This window comes from Cuculus canorus, chromosome 2, assembly GCF_017976375.1.
Source record: "Cuculus canorus isolate bCucCan1 chromosome 2, bCucCan1.pri, whole genome shotgun sequence".
NCBI lineage: Eukaryota > Metazoa > Chordata > Aves > Cuculiformes > Cuculidae > Cuculus > Cuculus canorus.
The window spans coordinates 2,813,957-2,838,288 of record NC_071402.1 but is presented as its reverse complement, the minus strand read 5'-3'; the positions used below and the strand labels follow the sequence as shown (position 1 = coordinate 2,838,288).

The window sequence follows — 24,332 nt, the reverse complement described above, 5'->3', positions numbered from 1 at the left end:
AGAACTGACACCTTTTCTCTTGAGGTGCTTTCAGGACAGGGCCAAGAGTGCTTCAGCATTAGCGTGAGACTGGTGTTTCCTCAAGATTTGTTGAGGCCATAAGGATACCTGCAGAGTCCTTTATTCCTTTCTTTATAAGAGGCATTTCCCTTCTACACCCACTGATCTTTCCTCCTTCCTGAAAGTCCTTGCTAAAGTCAGAATGCCTTTCTCTACTCATCATAGAATCATAGAATGGTTTGGACTGGAAGGGACCTTAAAGATCATCTAGTTCCAACCCCCCTGCCATAGGCAAGGACACCTCTCACTAGATCAGGTTGCTCAGGGCCCCATCCAACCTGGCCTTGAACACTTCTAGGGAGCAGGCATCTACAACTTCACGAGCAACCTGTTCCAGTGTCTCACCACCTTCATCATGAAGATTTTCTTTCTAATACCAAGCCAGAGTGGCTTTCTCTACTTAACATATGTAGAAGATTTAGTTCACATCTGATAAAGAAGCAGCTTAGAGCAATGCGTGGTATTGTTGCCACGATCAAGTTTTGCCCACCTTTGCTGGTGTAATGCATGTAGCAACTATGCAGGCTTCAAATATGTAGAAAATCATTTCAAGCCCTCTCTGTTGGTGATACCAAAGAGGTGACTGCATGCAAAGCAGACTCTGTATTTTTAACATCTCTCCTACAGAGTTTTAGCACCTTTATATAGTTACAGATTCTAAATTACATTCTCGACATAGTTTATTTTATTGATATAAATTCCATTGTTCCCACCTCTTATTGGGAGATCCTGTGCAGTGTGTGGCAAAGACAGCAGAAAAAGTACCATGCAAAGCTGCCTGAAAGAAACTTTCAGATAAGACCTCCAAGTAACACATAAGTGAAGAGATCTGAAAAGCAAGGTAGAAAACATTCTGGAGAAGATCACTGTGCCATATATGCTTCCTCCCAATACACAACAAAAAAAAGACAATTCTAGTGTTAACAGGGTGTACAGAAGGGCCTGGGAGTACCCCAGGCAGGAGTGACAAGACAGGTTGGATCCATGAAGTCAAGTAGCTGTGAAGTCAGGAAAGCAGTGGGTGGACAACTAAAAGAGGAAGGGATGGCCAAGAGCCTCATTTTCTCCTTTCATACCCTAAGAGCTATTCAGACTGTAAAGGATGTGCTGAGCCATGGGCTGAAATAACAAAGAAGCATTTACCTGGTGGACCTGAGTAATCTGGGGACCCATAGGCATGGGACAAGGGCTGGCATCCAATATTGGATGAAGTCAAAGGGATGTCAGAAGATAATGACACTGCTATTGTGAAAGAGAATAACACATAAATTCTTGGGACACGAGGCATTAACAAGCTGCTAATTGTAGGAAACAGGAAAGGGGTTTCCCCGAATATGACTTGAGCTGGTTACTGGCAGAGGGAGGTTATGGGACATGTGGGATGATTTATTCTGGCTTTTGCAAACGTCCAGACTCTTAGTCACAGAAAAGGGGACTCATCAAGCTGCACATCTCCCAGCCAGGCTGTTTTCTGCATGGCTGAACAGCTTCATGACCGCTCAACTCCCAGGGCTCATCTTGAACTGTAAGAAGGTTCCTGACACACTACTGCCCTATTCCCACTTTCTGAAACAATTCCCAGGACAGTCGAGTGTGTTCACAGCCATTGCCTCTCTCAAAAGCAATTTGGCTACAATGGCCTTACCAAGAGACTGGGATTTTAGCTGTACAGAAATGGCCAAAACGTATTTCCTTACTTATTCCTTCCAATACTTTAAGGGGACCTGCAGGAAAGCTGGGGAGGGGCTCCTTATCAGCGAGTACAGGGGTAGGATGAGGCAGAACAGTTTTAACCTGAAAGAGCAGAGATTTAGATGAGATATTAGGAAGAAATTCTTTCTTATGAGCATGCTGAGACACTGACACAGGTTGCCCAAAGAAGTCATGGATCACTGGAGGTGTTCAAGGCCAGGTTGGATGAGGCTTTGAGCAACCTGATCCAGTGGGGGATGTCCCTGCCCATGGCCAGGGGGTTTGGAACTGGATGGGCTTTAAGGTCCCTTCCAACCCAAGCCGTTCTATAATACTATGATTCTATGTCAGCCAGCACTAGAGCCTTTGGAGTCACCAGCAACGTTGGTTGAGACAGCTTCTGGAGAGTATAAACACTGAAATTAAGTGAGGAGTCAAAAGTCTTTAGCACAAATGGAGGTTATTTACCTGTGTTATAGCATAGTAGTCCTGTGTGGCAATATCATCTGCTTGCTGGAGCACAGCATTTAGTAGTTTCTTACTGGAGTCAAGAAGGGACTTTCCTGTGCTCTGGTAACTGAGACCTGATGTCTAGAGCATAGAATCATTGAATCATTAGGGTTGGAAAAGACCTCTAAGTTCATCCAGTCCAACAGTCAGCCCAACACCACCATGCCTACTAAATCATGTCCTGAAGTGCCACATCTACATGTTTTCTGAACACCTTCAGGAAAGGAGACTACATGACTTTTCCAGGCAGCCTGTTCCAATGTTTAACCACTCTTTAGGTAAAGAAATGTTTCCTAATATCCAATTTCAACCTCCCCTGGCACAATTCGAAGCCATTATAGCCAAACCCTTACAGCCTGAAGGAACAATTTCTTCTCCTTGTTTCTTCTCTGTACATATTCCTGAAGGAGTCCATAGGTGGCCACTGAGTGATTCTCTTCTGGATTTACCTGGAGCTATATCCTCCCTGTGCATGTATCTGGACTGTTTGCATGCGGAGCTGGAGATGAGGGAGATTAGACAGGTTAGAGAAGGTGCAACTGGAAGAGGCCATGACTGGGATAGATTCAGTAAAGATCAGGGTAGGAAGCCTCTGCAGATGAAACAAAGCAGTAACTGGTAGAATTTGCTGTTTGCTGATGGGTACCCAGCACAACACTTGCAATAGTACGAAACTGCGCTCTCCATGCAGGTCACCAACAGACAACCTCAAAGACAACCCTCTGACTTCTCAGAAGGATTAAGAGGTGGCAAATTGGAGCAGGTAAATGACTCATCCCCAGATCAGAACCTGGGCTGGGCCAGGGCAGGACCAGGAAAAGAACTGTTTTTCCAGGTGCAGTGACTGCATGTTGACAGAAAGGCTTGACTCCCCTTCTGCTTAACAAACATAAACAGGACTCAGTCCCTCCTGATCTGACCTGCATCGCCTGTCAGCACCACCAGCTCTGCTGATACAGATGATCTGACATCAGGCAGCTCTGCAAATCCTGTCTGAATGTTGATTTACTCTCTGTGTGCTGCAGAAAAGACCTAAGAGCTGTTTGCTGGGTGACACACAAGCGCAACATTTATTTGGAAAACAAGGCTATTTTTTTTTTTGCCCAAGTAAGTTGCTGCTTGACATTGTCAGTTGAGCAGTTTTATCAGTTCTTCTCTCTCCTATCTTTTCCACAGTTATCCAAAGGCCTAAAATCGAGGACAGTCTCTTTAAACAACTCAATCTATCCTGTATGAAAGAGATTTCTATCCTCCATGATCAAAGTGCACTTCATTTATTTAAATAATAAATAGCTGAACAATAAAATGGATGTTTTCTTTTTCTCAAGGGCAGAAACTGCACTTTTCCAATGCAATTGCATTACGGACTGAATGTAAACATACACCCAGTGAGTTTAGCTCTTTACAGATGAGAAAAGTAAAGAAACTCTGACCAACTGCTTTTCTATGATTTTTATGGTAGGAAATGTTACAGACACACATTCAGAGCAAAATAAAAGTGTTGTTTATATTATTGGAATGATGCTATATTTGCTACTGGTAGTATTAATTAATATTCGTTATTTCAGTAGAGATGGATTAGGGTATATTTCCCATAGACCAGCAGAAGCTACACTAAGTGTCTTTACCTAGTTGGAAAACTGTCCCCAGGGTCCCCTGAATTGAAACCAACCTGCAGCAACTGATTAAAAACATTTGATCACATTGGAGAAAGTCCCTGGGGTGAAAGGCTGCATGAGCTGGCATTTAAGGACCAGCAATTCCTTGCTGTGCTTCACATTTCCTCTGTGGCCTGCAGCAAGTTATTCAATGCCTCCATACTTCTGTTTTGTATAGATGTTATCAGGTCCAATACATTGAAAGATGCCCAGGCGGTGACTTCAATGGGGCCAGGAGAGAGACTTAGGCTAAAAATAAACTCAAATACAGTCACATAACAGAGCTAAGGAAGGATTATTTGCAACCAACCCACCCTGCACAGCTACATTTGTGCTCTGAATTCTGCACAGATTATTGTGCAACGAGGCTTTTTGTAGTCCAAACAGACCAAAGAGAAAACCTGCAGTTAATTCTGCTCTACCAGTTGTTAAACCACTGAATAGTCACTAAAAGCAATCAAAAGACCACTCCTTCCATTGCAGAACATACCTAGAGGAACTGTACTTGCCACTCATCCTGGGCAAGGCTTGCAGGACAATGCCAATGAAGCCAAATTCATCCCATGCCATCTTGATTAATCCTACTCCCATTCTGCCACTTGACAACTCTATGTGACAGAGAAATCCCTCACTAGCCCATTTCTGACCTTACCTTGAAATCTGTTAATGCCTGCCTAAGGTGAATCTCAGGTCTTCTTGCAAACAAGGTGCTGCACACATGACTACTCAACTCTCTTGATCCACAGCTTCGATTGCAGTCCTGATCTCCTCCCTAGATGTCTTCTCTGATTTCTCATTTGCAAGCCCATGTGATGGGGGCATCATGTTATAAAGTCATCATCTGATTAAAAATACTAAGTGGAAATCGATATGCTATTTATTGTGCATAAACAAATAATTATATAGGGTTTGATATAAACTTATTTATCCAACAGATACTCTTTCATCACGTCTGATCTAGTGAGATGTGGCCCTGCCCATCGCAGGGGGGGTGGAACTAGGCGATCTTTAAGGTCCCTTCCAACTCAAACTATTCTATGATTCTATGAAACACTTCCTGCTATCTGCCTGTACCAGAATTTGTGTACACCACCTGTGTTCAGCACCCACACTGAAATAGCCTTTATGCCCTTCATGTTCACCTCTGCCCGTGCTTCCTCATGTGAATCACTTAGAGAGACCAAGCCCTGGATCTTTTCACAGCTCTGCTTGTGGCCCTCCATGGCTGGGGTAGTTTGACTGCCTCCATACACCCCACCCCCCCACAAAAGAATGACAGGTATGGGTCTAAATCAGGAAAGAAAAATGTTTTGCTCCTTCCTTGTTATTTTCATTAAAGATTCAATCTATCCTCAAGAGAATTTGTGGAACGAGGACTTCACCTAGGGCATGTGAGTGAAAGTTGAGTGATGGGCAGGGAGGGGATTTGTTTTCATCAAGGGTCACTACACATGTTGTTACTAACAAGGACCCGCCTGTCTTCTTAGGCAGCTGTGTGATGCCTCCCACATTGGTGCCTTCTGTCCAAACTAGTTGCATCTTCTGCTCTGGATTTACATTCAGCTACGTCCTTTAAATATGCTTTGTGCAGTATAGCAAAAGGAACAGGTTTGTCTGCTCTCATAGACAAATTCATGAGAAAATGATGTAATCTCCACTTGTAACATTCAGTGTTTCTGTAGTCAAGAGGAAAACATCCGTCCAGCTTAAAATACTGATATTCAGGCACCGGCTAGTTCTTTTGATGCCTGTTCAATTGCAGTAATTAAAAAGTGAGGAAGGTGTGGCTAAAGTTTCAAATAGTTAGTTGAGATGTGATAATTTGAATACATCTGACCTATTCTGTTTCTCTTCAGAAAAATAAAGGAAGGTGAAACTTGATGTTAGAATTTGGCCATTCAAAGTTTAAATGGGAACATTTAAAAGAAGACATTGATAACCAGGATAGCAACTTTCTCTCCTCTTCCTTTTGCATGCCATAGGGTAAGAGAATGGCAACCCTTTGCCAGGAGCGCAGTGCTCATGCAGTCACTGCTTCTGTACTGGTCCAAATGCCTTGTGGTAAAATGGTAGAGCATTTCACAACTGTTTTCACACTATGTACTATCAAAGACAGCTGCTTCCCTGCCCTTCATAATTCCATGCAGTTAATATCTCTTTTTCTCTGTTTTTGCAGTAAATGTCCTGCTACCATGTAGCAGAGGCAGCAGTTCTATTCTGCTTCTTTGGGAGCCTCGAGGGAGTACGGAGAAAACAAGCCGTTGCCTTGGCCATGGACAATTTTTGACACGATGTCTTCTAGCGTCCGTGGGAAATAAGGAGTCTGAAGTCAGTTACAAGTTTGTCCATGTCAGGAGTGCTATACAAACTGCTCCTCAGCCTTTAACATGTTCAAGAAGTGATGAACTGCAGATACAATGACACTGGCATTTGACAGAGAGAGAGAACAATCCTGGCATGAAGAAATATCCAGCAACTAAAACCCATTCATCTCAGGGGACAGCAGCAGTCACACAGCAAATGGAAAATTGTCCCAGATTTCCCATCTGGAAGTCTGAGGAGAACCCTTATTTGTCTTCCTAACATTGAAAGATTTGCTGTCTGAAAGACCAGGGAGATTCTGAAGGCCTGAGTCAAGAGCCCAAGAGAACGCCCCAAAAACCCAGCAGAAAAACCTCATTGTGATCCTTGACTCTTGCGAATACAGAGGCGGCAAGCAGCACACCTGGATGCAAGGGTGAGCATGTGTGGTCATGAGAGATGCAACATTTATTTTGCTGCCTGGCACCAGGGGTTGGCATTAAAGGCAGCAAAGAACAGAGATGTTTCTCTGAGTCTCACTGTCATTCCCTCCCTATACTCACACTGACCTCTGAGTACAACAAAAGTACTCCTTATCAGTATTATGTCCTCATCCTTCCCAGACCTCCCAGTGCCTACAGCCATCACAGATGTTGGAACACCGCAACAAAACCCACTGTCTTGTTTCATCCAGACTGCGCCCTTCTCCAACCTCCATCTTTTCATTCTTGTTCCAGACACATCTCTAATTTTTTAGGTACTCTGCAATATTAGTCTTAATGAACCAGCAAAGTCTGTTGAAGCTGAAACTAGCAGCAAAAGACCAAAGAGGAGGATGATTGCAGAGACTGAAGAGGTATGAGTGAAAAGCAGTGTGATGCTCTTACTGAAGTGGGGGATTTTTTTTTTTGTGGACTCCTATTGAACTGGAATATTGTGTCAAGTTCTGGAACACCCAACAGAAGAAAGATATGGAAGCATTGGAGTGGGTCCAGAGGAGGGCTACAAAGACTGATCGGAGCATCTCTGCTATGAGGACAGGCTGGGAGAGTTGAGGTTTTTCAGCCTGGAGAACAGAAGGTTCCATGGAGACATTATAGTGGCTTTCCAGTACCTAAGGGGTCTTCAAGAACCTTTGAACCCAAAGCAATCTATGATTCTGTGATATCTGGGGCAGGAGACTGAAAACAGCCACAGAGGGAGGACGGTTACTCTGACCTAACAGCTGGCATAAATAGCTATTTCTACAGCACCAATATGCATAAAGTAACTGGTTTGTCATTAATTAATAGCAGCTTCCATGTGCTGAATATTCCAATGAAGAAAACCTCCTTCCATATGGGCCTGGATCTTCCCAGACTGAACTTTTCCCTCCCAGCCTAGATCTGTCCAAACTCTTGATAAAGTGTTTTCATATAGTGGCTACCTCAACCCCAGTCAATGTTTACAAAATAATCATTGCTGCTGCGAGGTCATCAGATCCAGAGCTGTGCTTTTGTATTCTCCTGGTTGTTCATGCTTAGTTAATATCACTGCTGGACCAGCTTGCTTATTTGTGAAGGTAGGCTTCCAAAGTTGTATGATTCTTGTGATGAAAGAGTCTGTGGGCAACTGCAGATGACACCCTTTGATTTCCAATAACCATGATCTGGAGAAGTGTCTCAACCCTTTCTATAAAAAGTAGAAAATATGAAAGAAAAGAAAAGAAATAGAGGACCTGGAGTCTGGGAAGGATGTTTATTCCTCAGACATGGAGCAGAATGGGTGGCTATTTTCCTGCACATATTTCACCATGCTTTCTCTAAAGAGTCCTAAAATACAAAGGATGGAGAAGAAATCCACCAGAAGCAAATCTACAACACTCTTTGGGTAGTTAAAGGTAAATCCCCTGCCATCACCACCCTGATGATTCACTGTGAAATAAAAACCAGTGGATACCTTTGCATCACAGAAATAACACTGAAACATTTGCTTCCATGCTTCTGGCTTAGGGATTAAGATGTTGATGGAAACAAGCCCAAAGTCTTCAAGCTAAAGTAGAACAGAGAGTTCCTCTGTCCTGTTTAGTGATGTAACAAGAAGCAGACACCGTCCTGAAGACAACCAAGGACATAGGAGGCAAAGCAACTATGCATACTCTCTCTGAAAAGATTGGTGACAGGAGGCTGTGCTGCTCTGCCTCAAATAATTGGACTGTGTGTCCAAGAAGCGCCTAAGAGAAAGGTGTCATCTACTCCAACAAGTATCTTTAATAGGATTCTAAGGCAAATACAGAATTTCAGAATAACATTGCTGTCCCAAAACGGACCCCACACAACACAACCAAGTGAATATTTCACTTATGTCATCCCTATTATCCTCATGACATCTCTTCAACAGTATGCAGACAGAGTTGACACTAGACTTGTCGGTGCTTTCAGCAGAAACAAAGTGCAATTGGTTGTTGTCTTGATCACACGTAGAACAACTTTCAAAATTACCTGGTTCTTCTCCAACTCAGCAGAGATGCTGCCTGATCACACAGAATCACAGAATAATAGAATGGTTTGGATAGGAATGGTTCTTAAAGATCATCCAGTTCCAACTCCCCGGGTGTGGACAGGGACACCATCCACTGGATCAAGTTGTTCAAAACACCATCCAACAAGGCTCACAGGAAAAAAATTCTGCCTCATATCTCATCTATATCTCCCCTCTTTCAGATTAAAATCATTCTTCCCTATGGCTTTTTAAAACCCATTCCTAGGATAAGGAGTTCAGAAGGTCAACCGCATCCTGGGCTGCACCAAAAAAAACTATGACCAGCAGGGAGAGGGAAGGGATTCTGCCCCTCTGCTCCACTCTTGTGAGACCCCACCTGGAGTATTGTGTCCAGTTCTGGAATCCCCAACATTAGAAGGATATGGAACTGTTGGAACACATCCAGAGGAGGCCACAAAGATGATAAGAGAGCTGGAGCAATTCTGCCATGAGGAGAGGCTGAGAGAGTTGGGATTGTTCAGCCTGGAGAAGAGAAGGCTCTGAGGAGACCTTAGAGCAGCTTCCAGTACCTGAAGGGGATTACAGAAAAGCTGGGGAGACATCTTTTCCAAGGGCATGTTGTTCTAGGATGAGGAGTAATGGCTTTAAATTGAAGGGGGAAGATTTAGACCAGACATTAGGAAGAAATTCTTCACAATTAGGGTGGTGAGACACTGGAGCAGGTTGCCCAGAGAAGTTGTGGATTCGCCATCCCTGGCAGTGTTCAAGGTCAGGTTAGATGAGGATTTGAGCAGCATGGTCCAATGGGAGGTGTTCCTGCCCATGGCACAGGGGTTAGAACTAGATGATCTTTAAGGTCCCTTCCAACCCAAACCATTCTATGATACTATGATTCCATGAGTCCCAGGAATGGAGATGTTTTCTTTTTCCACTGGCCACTCAGCTCCTTGTCAGAAATCACTTTATTTTGTCGAGATATTTGATCTTATACCTATCAAGCCAACAAACACTGGAGTGAGATGAACCTGACAAAATACTCACATGTTCTGTAGAGAGGCCTCCAGGTGACCTAGTCCTCACCTTTGAAAGGTGCCTTTTAAAGCCAGTGAAGGGAAACAGGTAATCCACAGTGCCATTAATTTCTTGATGAGGCTTTTGTCTACAACAATTCCGATGAATTGTGCATGTATCTGCCTGACTACAAAAAGAAAGAGTCATGGTGATTCACCCAGCAGACATCTGTGTTATAGGAGGAAGGCTGTACTTCCACCAGATGACTCCCATTTGGGATTTTCTGTCTTGCTTCAATCTTTTTGTGACTGTGCAGATTTCCAAAGGTTACTGTCTTCTGCATTTTCTGTTAATTGGTGCCCCTACAACTTTTGGCCTGGCCACATAGATCCCAATGATGGGAACTGGTGTCTGTGTTACGCTGTACTTTTCATTGTGCTGGATACCTATGGCAACATGCACCATAAGCTATTATTATTATTTAGCAAGGGTTACTATTTAGATCAGCTCATGATAAGGTGTCTGGGTCTGTGTCTGGTGATAGACATTGCTACAAACATGGGGCATGCAGCTGTGGCGTGAGGGACAGACTTCCTGATACATCTATTAGTCATAGAATCATAGAAACATTAAGGTTGGGAAAGACCTTTAAGATCATCCAGTCCAACCATCAGACCAACACCACCATGCCTTCTAAACCATGGCCCAAAGTGGCATGTCTACAAGTGTTTTGAACACCTCCAGTGAAGGAGACTTCACCACTTCCCTGGACAACTTGTTCCAATATTTGACCACTGTTGATGATATTAAAGGGATGACAAAGTGATGCCAATCACTTCAATGCTCAGTCACAGATTCAGTTACAGTCCCTGATTTTGACAAAGATAAATGATATCTTAGTTAACGGGAAGAACTCCATTTCCTTTCTCCTGTCCTCTGCACAATCAAATCCTACTTGATAAAGACAGAAGGTCTCCCTGCTAAAGGGAGTGTGGTACCAAGAGATACCCTTTGATTGGCCACTCCTTGCATGTTTTCCACTCCTGAACTACTGCAGAAGGTTGCTCAGAGAGTGACAGTGCCATCAGCTGATCAAAGTGTGAACCAAGATATCGGAGACTCACAACAAACAGCATTCCCTATGAACATTCCTGGTGACCTTCAGACCTGGCTATATATCATCCAGCCATACAGATGGAAAATCACATGTTCACAAGATCCTCTCACATGATGCAGCATGCACTTATGGATCATAATGTAAAGGCTTTCATATATGGTTTGCAGCAGCTATCACAAGGACAGAAAGGGGAATCACAACATAAATTGATGCAAGAGGATTTCATTTGAGGACACATCCAGGCCATGCCTAAACCAGTCTTTCAAAGGGGCTGGGATCCGTTCTCTGATCCTGACAACAACTGGCAGAGCTCATGGCCACACAGGTGAATTTCCTTATTGCCTCAAACCTTAACAACCTCGTGTGAAGCATCCTTGGCCAATGCCAGTTCAGAGTGTGCCTGAGCACTGCCTTGGATACATCCCATGGGTTCAGACCGTAACAGGACCAAGGAATGTGCAAACTGCCACACATCCTGTACACTCCGCAAGTCCATAGTAGGACCAGTCCATGTTAAAGGAGCCCTAAATTGCCTGACTTTTAGATATCCATCCCTCTAGGATGCAGTCCAGAAACACTTTGGACACTTTACACACCCTCTGCAAATGCATATGAGACCTACATTCCCAGGGCTGACCAAACACAGATGGTGAGGTGATGCTTGAAGGGATTGTTCTCCACCCTGTGCCTAGAGGAGAAGGAAACTGCAGACATAGAGTCCATATCCTTGAACTGCCTTTTTTTTCTCTCAGAACACTGAACACAGCTCAATTCTTTTTCTAGAAGTACAACAAGGCTTCCTCTCATCTTCCTCTCATCTGAGGACTTCCTCTCATCTGAGAAGTGCACCTGCCTTTTAGCCTAGAGGTCAGTGTGCTTAAACCAGAACTTGGGAGATGGGAATACAATTTCTTTCTCTACTTGGAGAGGTTTGAATTTTCCATGTCACATCTTCAAATGGGGTGTCTGAACCACCAAAATAAAGCACAAGCACCAAAGGAAAGAGGTAAGAGCTCTTTACAGATTAACTGAGTCAGTGCTGGGACTCTGGATTTCCCTTTGATACACCCCTCTGTGGAGACACGTGTGTTTTGGATCAAACAGCCCCTGGAAGACCTAAAGAGCTCCTAGGGGAAGGGTGGTCACCAAGTCATGCTCACACTTTCACCCTTCTCCAGCCCAATGAAACCTGCATTCCTTTCTGCCCAGTGGCAGAGTTTCATCAGAAGGGTGGAGAGCAACTCCACCCAAACAAGCCTATTAGTACATACCCTTGAGAGGTGGGAGCTTCAGTTACCTGAACACATTATCAAGCATCACTGCAGCCATGGTCACGGACAGTATATTTCCCAAAGCTGAGTCACAGACAGAGATGGTAGAGACCATACACACTGTCATCCAAATGTTCCCCAGCAAAAATCTCCCCTTCCTGAGTCACAGGAGCTGAACTCGAGTTATCTCAAGGCTGATCAGCAGTCTCTCTATTTTCCTGTACTCCAGCCATCACCATGATATCTGGAAACCTGATGGCAGAGTCCATCCTGATAAGCAGCTCCCAGGTAGACTTATCACAGAATCGTAGAACCATTTGGTTGGAAAAGACCTTTGAGAGATGATTCCACGGCCACAGTGTCAAACACTGTTGGTTGATGCTCAGCTCATGATGGAAGGATTCATTACACTTGGGACTGAAGTGGCTGTTGATACAAGACAAAATCTAATTCTGTTCTGGGCAATGCAGGAGAGAAGGTGGTAAATCAGAGCTGGTTCAGAGGACCACTGGAAGGATTAAAGCCCTGGAAGACAAGCCTTTCAGGAAGGAGTCAGAAAACCAAACAAAGTCCATCAAAGAGATATCCTAGACAAAATGTGTCTCTGTGGAGGAGAGGAAAATTGCAACAGTGATCAACTAAATATAGTAGAGGGGTACAATGAGACCTACTGGCTGTAGAAGCTGTATAAACGAGAGCAGAAATATTTTACATGTGGCACATTATCAGGCACTAGAACAGCTTATCAAAGCTTAGTGTACACTAACCATCACAGGACAACTCTACAAAATTTGGTTTCTTTTTCATTCAAACAATAATTGACTGTAATGGAAGTTAGATCAGATAGTTATAAAGCACATCACCTTTTCACCTGTGAGCACTGCATTTGCATCATCTGCCTTTCCTTGCATATGTGATAAGTAGAGAGAGATTATATCCACTGAGGTTACCTTATAAATAAGGATAGTTTCATAAGGACAGGCTGGTAGTGATTTTGAATTGATACTACTGAAAATTCAGAGAGGCTTTTGGCACAAAAACCTTTCTCCCTCCACACCATGGCTCATTCATATTCTCAGATCTTCAGACCTGAAATGACATTTCCCTTATGTCCCTTATGGCTCCTGTCAGTCAGCAATCAAAACCTTGAGCAGGGTTTATTCTGCCACTAACAAAGACAGATGGGAATTTAAGTCCTCCTGAGCCCTATGAGCTGTCTAAGGCTGCCCTGACTGCTGCATCACACCACTTCTTTCACATGTTTATAAAGTTCCATCTTAAAGAAGGTGGGTTTTCTACCTTGCCTTTGATTTTAGAAAGGGGCCTATTTAACTCATGCTGCTCTTAACTCAGTTCTACTCCAGTGTGATCTTTTAGCGTGCAGTTTTTCTTTCCGTAGCCTTCTTTTCAATGCTTGAAATGGATTTCTGGGGAAAAAATATTGTGACCTCACTCAATCTCTGTCTGCCAAGCTGAAAGGGGGAAGTGCTTTCCAGTGTTATCTTTTGGGGTGCATCCTATTGTTGTAGTCTTCTATCTGCATTTGTTTCCCATCAGGACATCATTTTTTAAATACAGGAGAAATTCCAGATGAGGAGTCACCAGGGCTGATGACACTTTCCTAACCATTCTTCTAACAGCCTCCCTTACACCCCAATACACAATTTGACGTTACCTGTATTTGGATTTGGTTTTATTTTCAGGACTCTACCTCATCAGATTCTCCTAGTTATGTTTAGATCAACAATAACCTCTAGGTCTTCCCTTTGTATTTTTACTGGCACAGTCCCAACTTTTCTCTCCTTGAAGTCTGACACTCCTGCACACTCAGCCAGTTTGGAGGAGCTTTAACAACCCCAGTTCTGGGGGTTTCCAGACACTCTACCTTACAGCAAACATCTCAAACTTTTTTCAAGTCACCAGACAGAGTTAAGCGGCATTGCACTGGCCAGAAGCAAACAATCCTACTGTGCTGATGCATCCTGTGTTCAGACACCACAGTGATGGACAACCTCCACCAAGCTGGACAGCCTCATTTAGTTTCCTATTTATATTGTTGTTCCTTCAGCCACAGTGATTTATTCCAAAGCTTTCTCAGTATGCAATGCCTTTCAAGAACAGGCAGATCACTACAACACACCTATATGGACAATTCCATTTTAGCAAAATGCACATAATCTGCCAAGAATTGCCAATTTGAGACCTCATCTGGAACACTGTGTCCATTTCTGGAATCATCAATGTAAGAAGGATATGGAACTGTTGGAACGGGTCCAGAGGAGGGCTACAAAGATGATTGGAGGGCTGGAGCAACTTCCCTACGAGGACAGGCTGAAGAGTTGGGCTTGTTCAGCCTGGAGAAGAGAAGGCTCAGAGATCTTATAGCATCTTTCCAGTACCAGAAAGGGGCCTACAGGAAAGCTGGAGAGGGGCTATTCATAAAGGCTTGTGGTGATAGGACAAGGAAAAATGGGTATAAACTGGAGAGGGGCAGATTTAGACTAGACATAAGGAAGATCTTTCATATAATGCCCTCCAGAGAGTGGCTATGAAGATGATCAGAGGGCTGGAGCACATCTGCTATGAGGACAGGCTGAAAGAGTTGCGGTTGTTCAACCAGAAGAAGAGGAGGCTGCAGGGAGACCTTATAGCTGCCTTCCAGTACCTGAAGGGGGCTACAAGAAAGCTGGGGAGGGGCTTGTTACGAGGGCATGGAGTGATAGGACAATGAGGAATGGCTCTAAATTGGAAGAGGGAAGGTTTGGACTAGACATTAAGAAGAAGTTTTTTACAATGAGGTTGGTGAGGCACTGGAACGGGTTGCCCAGGGAAGCTGTGGATGTTCCATCCCTGGAAGTGTAAAAGGACAGGTTGGATGGGGCTCTGGGTGGCCTGATTGAGTGGCAGGTGTCCCTACCTATGACAGGATGGTTGGGACTGGATGATCTTTAAGGTCCTTTCCAAGCCAAACTATTCTACGATTCTATGACTCTATTTACCCCAGAAGGTATGTTTGAGCTGTTTTCCTTTATGTACCTGGCCTCTGACAGCACAGCAAGTTAAATGATAAAAGATGGCTTTCACTTTCACAACCAAGGAAGCGTTAGGGTGCCTGTGTTTACCTCCCTTTCCCATGCACAGCACTGATCCTGCTGTCCCAGCTCAGTCAGCTTTGTGTCATCCGTGACTGTGGAAATTTTCATTAGCAATGCTTCTCAGGTTACTGAGAACCCTTTAGGGAGCTGCACCTTCAAACAAAAAAAGCCCCGTTCTCAAACTAGGATAAAGGATAGGCTGCTTGGAATGGTAGCAATGCCCACATGCATCACCATAAGCCTGTGACAAGCAAACCCCCAGTCATTAAATCAGCTTGTACACTCACCTTGTCTCCACCTGTGAAATCTCTGGGTACTTCACAGGGATTCACAAACTTTTTTCTGTAGCTTATTTGGCTACTTGACAAGAAGTTGCATAATGCTGGGATTTTCCATGCTGGATGACAACAAAAATCTATCATCTTTCCCCGTGAAATATAAAATGCCATTGGTTCTGTAGAAGGGAGAAGCAAAGCCTTTCTCCCTACCTGGAAATCACTTAAGCTGTTTCCGTAAATAATTTGTAAGATATGAAAAAAAGTTGTGTTTGAAGGGGTTGCTTTGAATTGCATAAAAGGAAAATTTTGCATATGAGGTATCCATAAAGAGAAACTTTCTATCAGGAAGGTACTGCAGTGGAAAAATTTATGGGTTTCTCCACACTGGGTTTATTTCCCGGCTTTAGAATAAAATTTGGTAGATAACTGACACCTTTGCAAAAGAAGGCACAGTGCCTGCTCTGCCAGCATGACCTGGGACCTGAAAAAAAATTGATATAGCCGAATTCTAGACTTCGAAGCATTGTCTCCCATCCTTACCTCCATTGGTCTTTCAAGTGACTCCCATGCCCAGCAGCTCGGCACCAAGGTACAGCTCATAACTAAGCCAGGAACCAGGCTTGCTTTTGCACTGGATTTGGGAAAATAGACATGCTTTGGTCACACTCAGCCACTCCAGTTTCCCACCCACCAGCCTGGAGAGCAGCTCAGCATGAAAACAAAGCACGTTTTGGTGAAGTTAAGACAATCTGTGTGGAATCCCAGAACGCTACCACTTGCATCTCGACTGGTGTTGCCCAATGCAACACGCATGACACAACTCAACTCTTGGCTCGCGAAGCCAGGCTTGAAGTAACAAACATACCTTGTCACATTCCCCATCCAAGCACTGGCACGGGGCCATCCCTTGCAGTGCAAGCTGTGTTTTTCTTTTTCCATGGGACCAGCCCCAGGACATAAAGCTGAAGGAGAGATGAGCAGGAGTTTGCTTGTCATAGTGACATCACCTCGTTGGGGAACTTGTTCCTCTACAAATCCCAATCCAGATTGGAGCTGAGCTTTTCCCTGGTCAACCGAAGGGAATCCACCCACAGGATCAACAGTAGGTGGTTGGTGGGAAAATATATAAAGCTCCCTGGGAGCAGCCCTCCTTTACTGTCCCAACTGCACGGATCTGCTTTCAGTATGAAGACACTTCTGCTTGGACTTCTTCTTGGCCTGGCATACATGGAATTGGGTAAGATTGCTGCATTTCTGACCCTGCAGGGACCCACTGGTAAATGCCTGGGAGGGAAGAAAAAAGGCATCAATGCAAAAAGACCTAGTAGTCCCAAGGTAAGGGAAATAACACCTTTCTTTATTTAAGAAGGTCAATGGAGAGGATGAATGGGGAAAGGAGATGTGAATTCCCAATGGGGAGAGACATGATGCCTGATAGAGAGCAGTGCATATTGCTCAGACCTATAGGTGATTGCCTGTCACTTGTCCCTTCTCACTCGGCACCCCAGGATGGAGGGGACTGACATGCTGCTTTATAAGGCTGAGAAGTGAATAACACATTTCACAGGGTGGTACAAATATGGGCAAGGACTTGAACCGATAGCTTCTTCTTAACCTGCCTACTTGTCCCAATAGGGACTGGATGGTATATGATCAGCCTGAGGTCCTGTCATCCTTAAAACCTTTGGGCTGGATGCTGGAAGTGCTGAAAACAGGAGAGGGAGGCTTCAGTGTAGATATGGGTGAGGGAATGAGAAATAACTCCAAGGACTTTGAAAAGGTTCATTAAACTACCTACTCCAAGGTTTCCATTTACTTCTAGAGATTAGGAGGTAGATAGAGATTGGAAATACCTTGTGTCTGTTTGCGTTTGGTCTCTGATGTGTCTGGATCTTGTGCAAGCTGGCAGCAGGGTCTGATCATCGTCACATTCTTATTCCATTTGTGACACACTATAAATACATCCTTGGCCTGAAACAGAGTCATCCTTGGGGCGACACCAACACAGTGGATTTTAACCTACAGCCCATGGACCGCAGAGATCCTAAGGCTGCTTTCATGGGGCTTCGTTAGATCTCAGAGGAAAGGCAGACTGGGCAGGGGTTGAACATCTCCATCTGGAGATCATCCAAGGAGTTGCAAATGGAATAAGGCTGAAAGGCATACACTTTGCAATTCTTTATGCATGGAAGTGTCTTGGGTCTCTTCAGGATGTATTGTTTTTCTTTTTAAAAGCCCTACTGTCATTACTCTTTCCACCTGTCTATAAAGCAAACTCAGCTGCTGGCTGTAGGACATGCTCTGGGTTAAACACACTGCAGAGCTGAAGCAGGACAAGTGCAGTGACTTCAGTACAGCTACTGCATTTTTTTCGCATTTCAGTACCTGCTGGGTTTGAGTCTTTCTTTCTTTCTTTCTTTCTTTCTTTCTTTCTTTCTTTCTTTCTTTCTTTCTTTCTTTCTTTCTTTCTTTCTTTCTTTCTTTCTTTCTTTCTTTCTTTCTTTCTTTCCTTCTTTCCTTCCTTCTTTCTTTCCTTCCTTCTTTCTTTCCTTCCTTCTTTCTTTCCTTCTTTCCTTCTTTCTTTCCTTCTTTCTTTTCTTTCTTTCTTTCTTTCTTTCTTTCTTTCTTTCTTTCTTTCTTTCTTAGAGCTCATGTATTATGTTTCTTTTCCTTCTTCTGTGTCTAGTCCTGTCCTGGATATAACGGGGTTGCTGAGGAACTGAGAGAGCAGGTTTCCACTCACAGATCTCAAAGCATTTTATGGAAACAGAGAGGCATCACCATTCTTTGCTTTATAGTTGAGACTGAGGCAGAAATGACTTTTCCAGGATGATCCACAGGGAGGCAGCTGGTCTAGGAACAGCTCCTGCAGCTTAGGAGTCTGTGACTCTATACTGTTCATTTTCTAGAGGTTTGAAATCAAGGGGTAGAAGGTGCTGTCAAAGAGTGGTGGATGGTGAATTATCGGTCTCAGGTCAGGATACACCACTGTGCTCCGTGTTCGGTTCTTCTCTTTTGCTCTGGTCCTTATAGATTTTGCATTTCCACAGCAATCTTCCTACAAAAACAGTATTCTCCGAGTGCCCCACCCAGAGTCAATGAAAGATAAGGGGCTGAGGGTTTTCTTCCTTAAACCTGCTCTTAACTGGAAGTATCTGCCCTGGAGTCCATGGCACTGTCCTGCTCACCATGAAAATGATGAGGTTTGGAAACCAGCTCAACCCAAAATTTACAGATCAGTTTCTCAGATGCTTTAAACTAGCACTGTTCCATCCATACCTTAATGAATCTTACACCCTCACAGACATCCATGTGCTTGCCAGGTTGGCAATGTTTGTCTTTTCTCTCTCATGACATGTTAAAAATATAGAACAACCTCTGATGGGTTGTTTGGAAGGGATCTACAGAGGTCCTCAGCTTGGGAAAATAGGGTTCCTCTGCCCCTGCTTACAAAGGACATGGCCACAAGAACACCCCCACTGCTCACACTACGACATCTTTCCTACCTCTGCAAAGAGGATGAAGAAAGCTCTTGCGTTACTGCATGGCTGAATTTTCCAAAGGAGGTAGAAAACAGCAGATGCCGCTGAACTGTAACATGAAAACATCGTCTCTCTGCAGTTTTACCAATAGATGGCAGTGGGCACCTTTGGGTGGTTCTCCAGCCGCTGCGCTGACAGTAGAACAGAAAATATCAAACCATGCTAATTTCTGTCACCAAGCCACACCAGCACAACTCCGAAAAACATATCCACACTTGGTGTCTGCCAGCTGTGTATGGACAGGACTCGTACTGAGACTTTTGAGCAGTTGCTGAGATCAATGCTTGCATATGCAAAGGTATCCCTGTGTCGGCAGGCAGCCAGCAAGAGCTTTGTAGCATCATCTCTCACAAAAAGCAGTGGTAACCCCTGATGAAAGTGGGTTTTAAGCAACATTCAGGTCTTAGGATCTCTGATACAGATCTGAAATTTAAATTCTGCTCTCAGCTACTAAGTTTTGATTGAATCCCTCTAAACAAGCATGAAGGAGCAGTCACTGAGAGAAGATGAACAGCAGAATTGCCAGTCTTTCAGTGAATGGTGCTCTCAACAGAAAGAGACGGTTTGCTCTGTGTTACAGCATTTCTTACAGATGATGCGAAGATCCTATCATAGCTGCTCAAGCAATAGATCCCCCTAGATCCCTGTTCTTTTTGGGCTGCTGAGCCCCCAAAATAGTGATCATAGAATCCTAGAATCACAGAATCATATTATGGTTTGGGTTGGAAGGAAGCTTAAAGATTATGCAATTCCAATGCCTGGCCATGGGCAGGGACACTTCCCACTGGATCAGGTTGCTCCAAATCCCATCCAATCTGGCCTTGAACATTTCCAGGGAAAGGGCACCCACAACTTCCCTGGGCAACCTGTTCCATTGTCTCACCATCCTCATCATGAAGAATTTCTTCCTAATGTCTGGTCTAAATCTTCTCCCCTTCAATACAAAGCCATTACTCCTTGTCCTAGGACTACATGCCCTAGTAAAAAGTCTCTCTGCAGCTTTCTTGTAGGCCCTCTTCAGGTATTGGAAGGCAGTTGTAAGGTCTCCTCGAAGCCTTCTCCAGGCTGAACAACCCCAACTCTCTCATCCTGTCCTTATAGCCGAAGTGCTCCAGCTCTCGGATCATCATTGTAGTCTCCCTCTGGACCCATTCCAGCAGTCCCGTATCTTTCTTATTTTGAGGATTCCAGAACTGGACACAATACTCCAGGTGGAGTCTCATGAGAGCAGAGTAGAGCAGCAGAATCCCCTCCCTCACCCTGCTGGCCACACTTCTTTTGATGCAGCCCAGGACATGGTTGCTCCTATGGGCTGCGAGAGTGCATTACTAGTTCATGTCAAGCTTCTTATCAATTGTGCTCAACTCCCACAACAAAATCCTTGCTCTTTTGGTGCTGGGGTTTGGTCTTTCCTCCTGACATATCTAAGTTTGCCATTGCCTACAGATGCACTTAGTTTCCAAGACCATTGCATCTTGGTCAAGGGGACTGTCCCATAGACCCCACTACAGATCAGAGAAGCTGCAGACTTGCTGTTTGTTTTTGCTGCTGTGAGCACCTCAGACACATTCTGTTCACTTCTGCAGGCCAGTCCTTACGATGTTACACGTGCAGAGAACCAACAGACATTGCTCTGTGCAGGACAATCACCATGTGTCCCCCGAAAGCCAACGTGTGCACAACAACACTGCATTCCGTAGACTCAGGTAAGTTCCAGGGTTGCTGTGAGCTCTCACAGGGAGAGGTCATCAGATCACAGAGTGGTTTGGATTGGAAGCTACCTTAAAGATCATATGGTTCCAACCTCCCTGCCATGGGCAGGGACACCTCCCACTGGATCAGATTGATCAAAGTCCCATACAACCTGGCCTCAAACACTTTCAGGAAGGGGGCATCCACAGCCTCCCTGGAAAACCTGTGCCAGTGCCTCACCACACTCACAGGAAAGGATTTCTAGTCTAAACCTTTCCCTCTCCAATCTAAAGCTATTTCCCCCAATCCTATCACTCCACACTGTTGGGAAAAAAATCCTTTCCCGGCTTTCTTGTAGCCCTTTCAGGTACTGGAAGGCTGCTATAGGGTCTCTTTGGAGCCTTCTCTTCTCCAGGCTGAACAACCCCAACTCTCTCAGCCTGTCCTTATAGCAGAGGTGCTCCAGCTCTCAGATCATCGTTGTAGTCTTCCTCTGGACCCATTCCAACAGTCCCGTATCATTCTTATGTTCAGGATTCCAGAACTGGACACAATACTCCAGGTGGAGTCTCATGAGAGCAGAGTAGAGGGGCAGAATCCCCTCCCTCACCCTGCTGGCCATACTTTTTTTGATGCAGCCCAGGATGCAGTTGGGCTTCTGGACTGTGAGTGCACATTACTGGCTCAAGCATTTGCTTGCCTTTTTTTACTGTGAACACTTTACTTTTAATCCCCCTCTACTGTACAAAATCAGTATTTCTCAATGTCAGCTGTCTGCACCTTCCTTTACCATTTATTTGTCTCTCTTATTCTTCTCTCCCTCTCCAATCTGCCTGTTTCAGGTTACCCCTTTTTTGGCAACATCACTGTGACCAGAAGCTGTGAGGAGGAATGCCACTTGTCTGGTGGGATAGGGGCGAACAAACCCAAGACATGCTGCTTCACTGACCTCTGCACTGATGACGGCAGGAGCAGAAATGGGGTGGGAAGCAACTCTGCAGCTCTGGGTCTGATGGCCATGGTTGTCGGCACACTCTTCCGGTGTGCTCTGTAGTGGCAAAAGAGCCTGTGCTCCAGCCTAAATACCCTTACTCCTCTCTCTGCCAAGCTCCCTTGTGAACTCTTAGATGCCTTGAGAATAACCTTCTTCACTGATGTGTGTTTTTACCCATCTTCGATGTTGTGAATTCAAGTGGATTTAAGCCAAGAGTTTGGACTTCTGGACCTAAAACCCTCAAATTTTCAGTTTCAAGATGCTAAGTAGATGTTCCCCACCTTCACCTGCTGCTGGTCTTCAGGACCCACATCTCCTCCTACAGGTTTCCTCTGTGGGGAGCAGTAGCGGATGAAGCACTGCAGCACTGTGCATCAGAAAGAACTGGGCTGTGCCATCAAAGCTGGTGCCATAAGGAGTAGATGCTGTACCACTGGATGTGGACAGTGCTTTATTTTCCAGGTGTCCTCAAACTCCCATGTAACCTGTGTCTATGTGCCTCTATCAAGTCCCTGTTCACAACCCCTAGAAATCCTGCAACCCTCCACCAGAAACTTGGCTCATTTTCTTTCTGCTTTTGGTGCCACCTCCTGAGTCAGAGTTGCAGATCGATGTCGGTGACCACTCACTACCTGCTCAGGGATGTGTGAGTTGGACTTGCAGAGAGCTAGCACTTAATTCTGTCTAGAATAAGCTATAGAATGAGTTCAGAAGGGCTCAGCCTTCATATGTTGAGATATGATGTATTTCTTGGAAGCTCAAAACATGCACTGGACCAACAGGCCAGGGCAAGTTAGACCTAAAAAAGCAAATTTTGGAGTTTGGCTAGTCAAAACCCTCAGTATCTCTTTGTGTGAGCTCAAGTTACAATTAGAACACCTGGATTTCCATTCACCAGATATTTTCAAGCAACTTCTTCTGTCACTCTGCCTTCCTACATCCTTTCACAATAGGAACTGCAGGAAAGGAAAAGTAGTGATTATCCCAGACACTCAGCTCAGGGAAAAGCGAAGGGTTTCACTCACACCAGTTAACAGTGCTACTGAGTTCCAGCTAGGGATTTGCTGCGTTCTCCCTTGGAACAGCTGTAAGATTGATTTTGATGCCCTTTCTGCTGTAAAACCAGACGAAGTGAAAGCAGATAAAAATGAGCCAGGTGTGCCTGGCTTGCCTCCCTCTCCGGTGAGGAGAGCCAGGCAACTTGCTATTTGCTCTGTTCTGATCTCAAAGGGTCATCCAAGAGACAATCTACAAAAGCAAGTGCAGAATAGAGCATAGGTACATTCTGTGCACCATCTTTGTGCATTTATGCCATCCCTACAATGTCCTCTGTAGCAAAGTCTATTTTTACCCTGTTTCCATAAGACACCAGCTGGAAAACTAAAGTAATAAAGGGGGGGGGGGGGGCGGTCTTTTCCTTCACTATACAGAGCTAATTGTTTCTCAAGGTCTGTCTCAGCACCATTTGCAAGAAAGCATTGACAAGGCATTGCATTTCTTGGCAGAGGGTGCCATGCAAGCCTGGGGCTCAGGAGGTTGATGAGACACTTTTTCTGGAAGTGAAATGCTCTGGACTTCACTAAAACAATCACAGCTTCCCCAAAACACCCTTTCAAAGCTGAGGCCTACAGGGGGGAAAAATGCCATTGAGAGGATAATGATTGGGACCTACTCCAATATTGATTTTATACCCACCCTTGCAGACACAGAGCATCAACTTCTGCTTCCTATTCATCTGTTTCCCTGCTCCAGAACCACTCTGATGTGTCAAGCCAGAAGCAAACCACCATCATTACCATCCTTAGGTCACATTGCCTTTTCCATTCTGGGTCGAGGTATGGAATAATTCTCTGCCCCCAGTGGCCTTTCTACACTGGTTGCAGAGTCTTGTGCTGTGCTAATGTGAGCTGAACTTTCCTCCATCTATTATACATGCAGATGGAGCAGAATCAGGATACAGAGGGACTGAGAGGGTGAGGGTTCTCTTCCGAGTGCGAATCTAGCAAATAAAGTTGGATCCTCCCGTCTGCAGCCTGCAGCATCTTTCTTGTGTGCTCATCCTTCACCCAAGTGGGAACATGGGACAGCATGGGCTGCAGAGAGGGCACAGAATCATAGAATGGTTTGGGTTGGAAAGGACCTTAAAGATCATCCAGTTCCAAATTGCCTGCCATGGCCAGGGACATCTCCCACTGGATCAGGTTGTTCAAAATCCCACCCAACCTGGCCTTCAACACTTCCAGAGATGGAGCATGCACAGTTTCCCTGGGAAATCTGTGCCAGTGAATCACCACCTTCATTGTGAAGAATTTCTTCCTAATGTCTAGTCTAAATCCTCTCCCCCACTCCATTTTGAAGCCATTGCACCTTGTCTTATAACTCCAGTCCCTCGGAAAAAGTCCCTCCCCAGCTTTCCTGTAGATCCTTCAGGTACTGGAATGCTGCTATGATATCTCCCCAGAGCCTTCTCCTGGTTGGATAACCACAACTCTCTCAGTCTGTCCTCATAGTAGAGGTGCTCCAGCCCTCAGATCATCTTTGTGGCCTCCTCTGAACCCATTCCAACAGTTCCATATCCTTCTTCTGCTGTGGATTCTAGAACTAGGCACACGACTTCAGGTGGGGTCTCC

At 44.7% G+C, this 24,332-nt stretch overlaps 1 protein-coding gene across 1 annotated transcript; it reads left to right on the top strand.

Moving 5' to 3' along the window:
* Nucleotides 1-16,475: 16,475 nt before the first annotated feature.
* On the top strand, nt 16,476-23,744 carry LOC104063961 (secreted Ly-6/uPAR-related protein 1). Its single transcript, XM_054060853.1, has 3 exons — nt 16,476-16,711; nt 20,603-20,722; nt 21,551-23,744. Exons 1-3 carry the CDS (start codon nt 16,660-16,662, stop codon nt 21,760-21,762), a joined length of 384 nt encoding a protein of 127 aa, XP_053916828.1. The 5' UTR covers nt 16,476-16,659; the 3' UTR covers nt 21,763-23,744.
* Nucleotides 23,745-24,332: the final 588 nt, after the last annotated feature.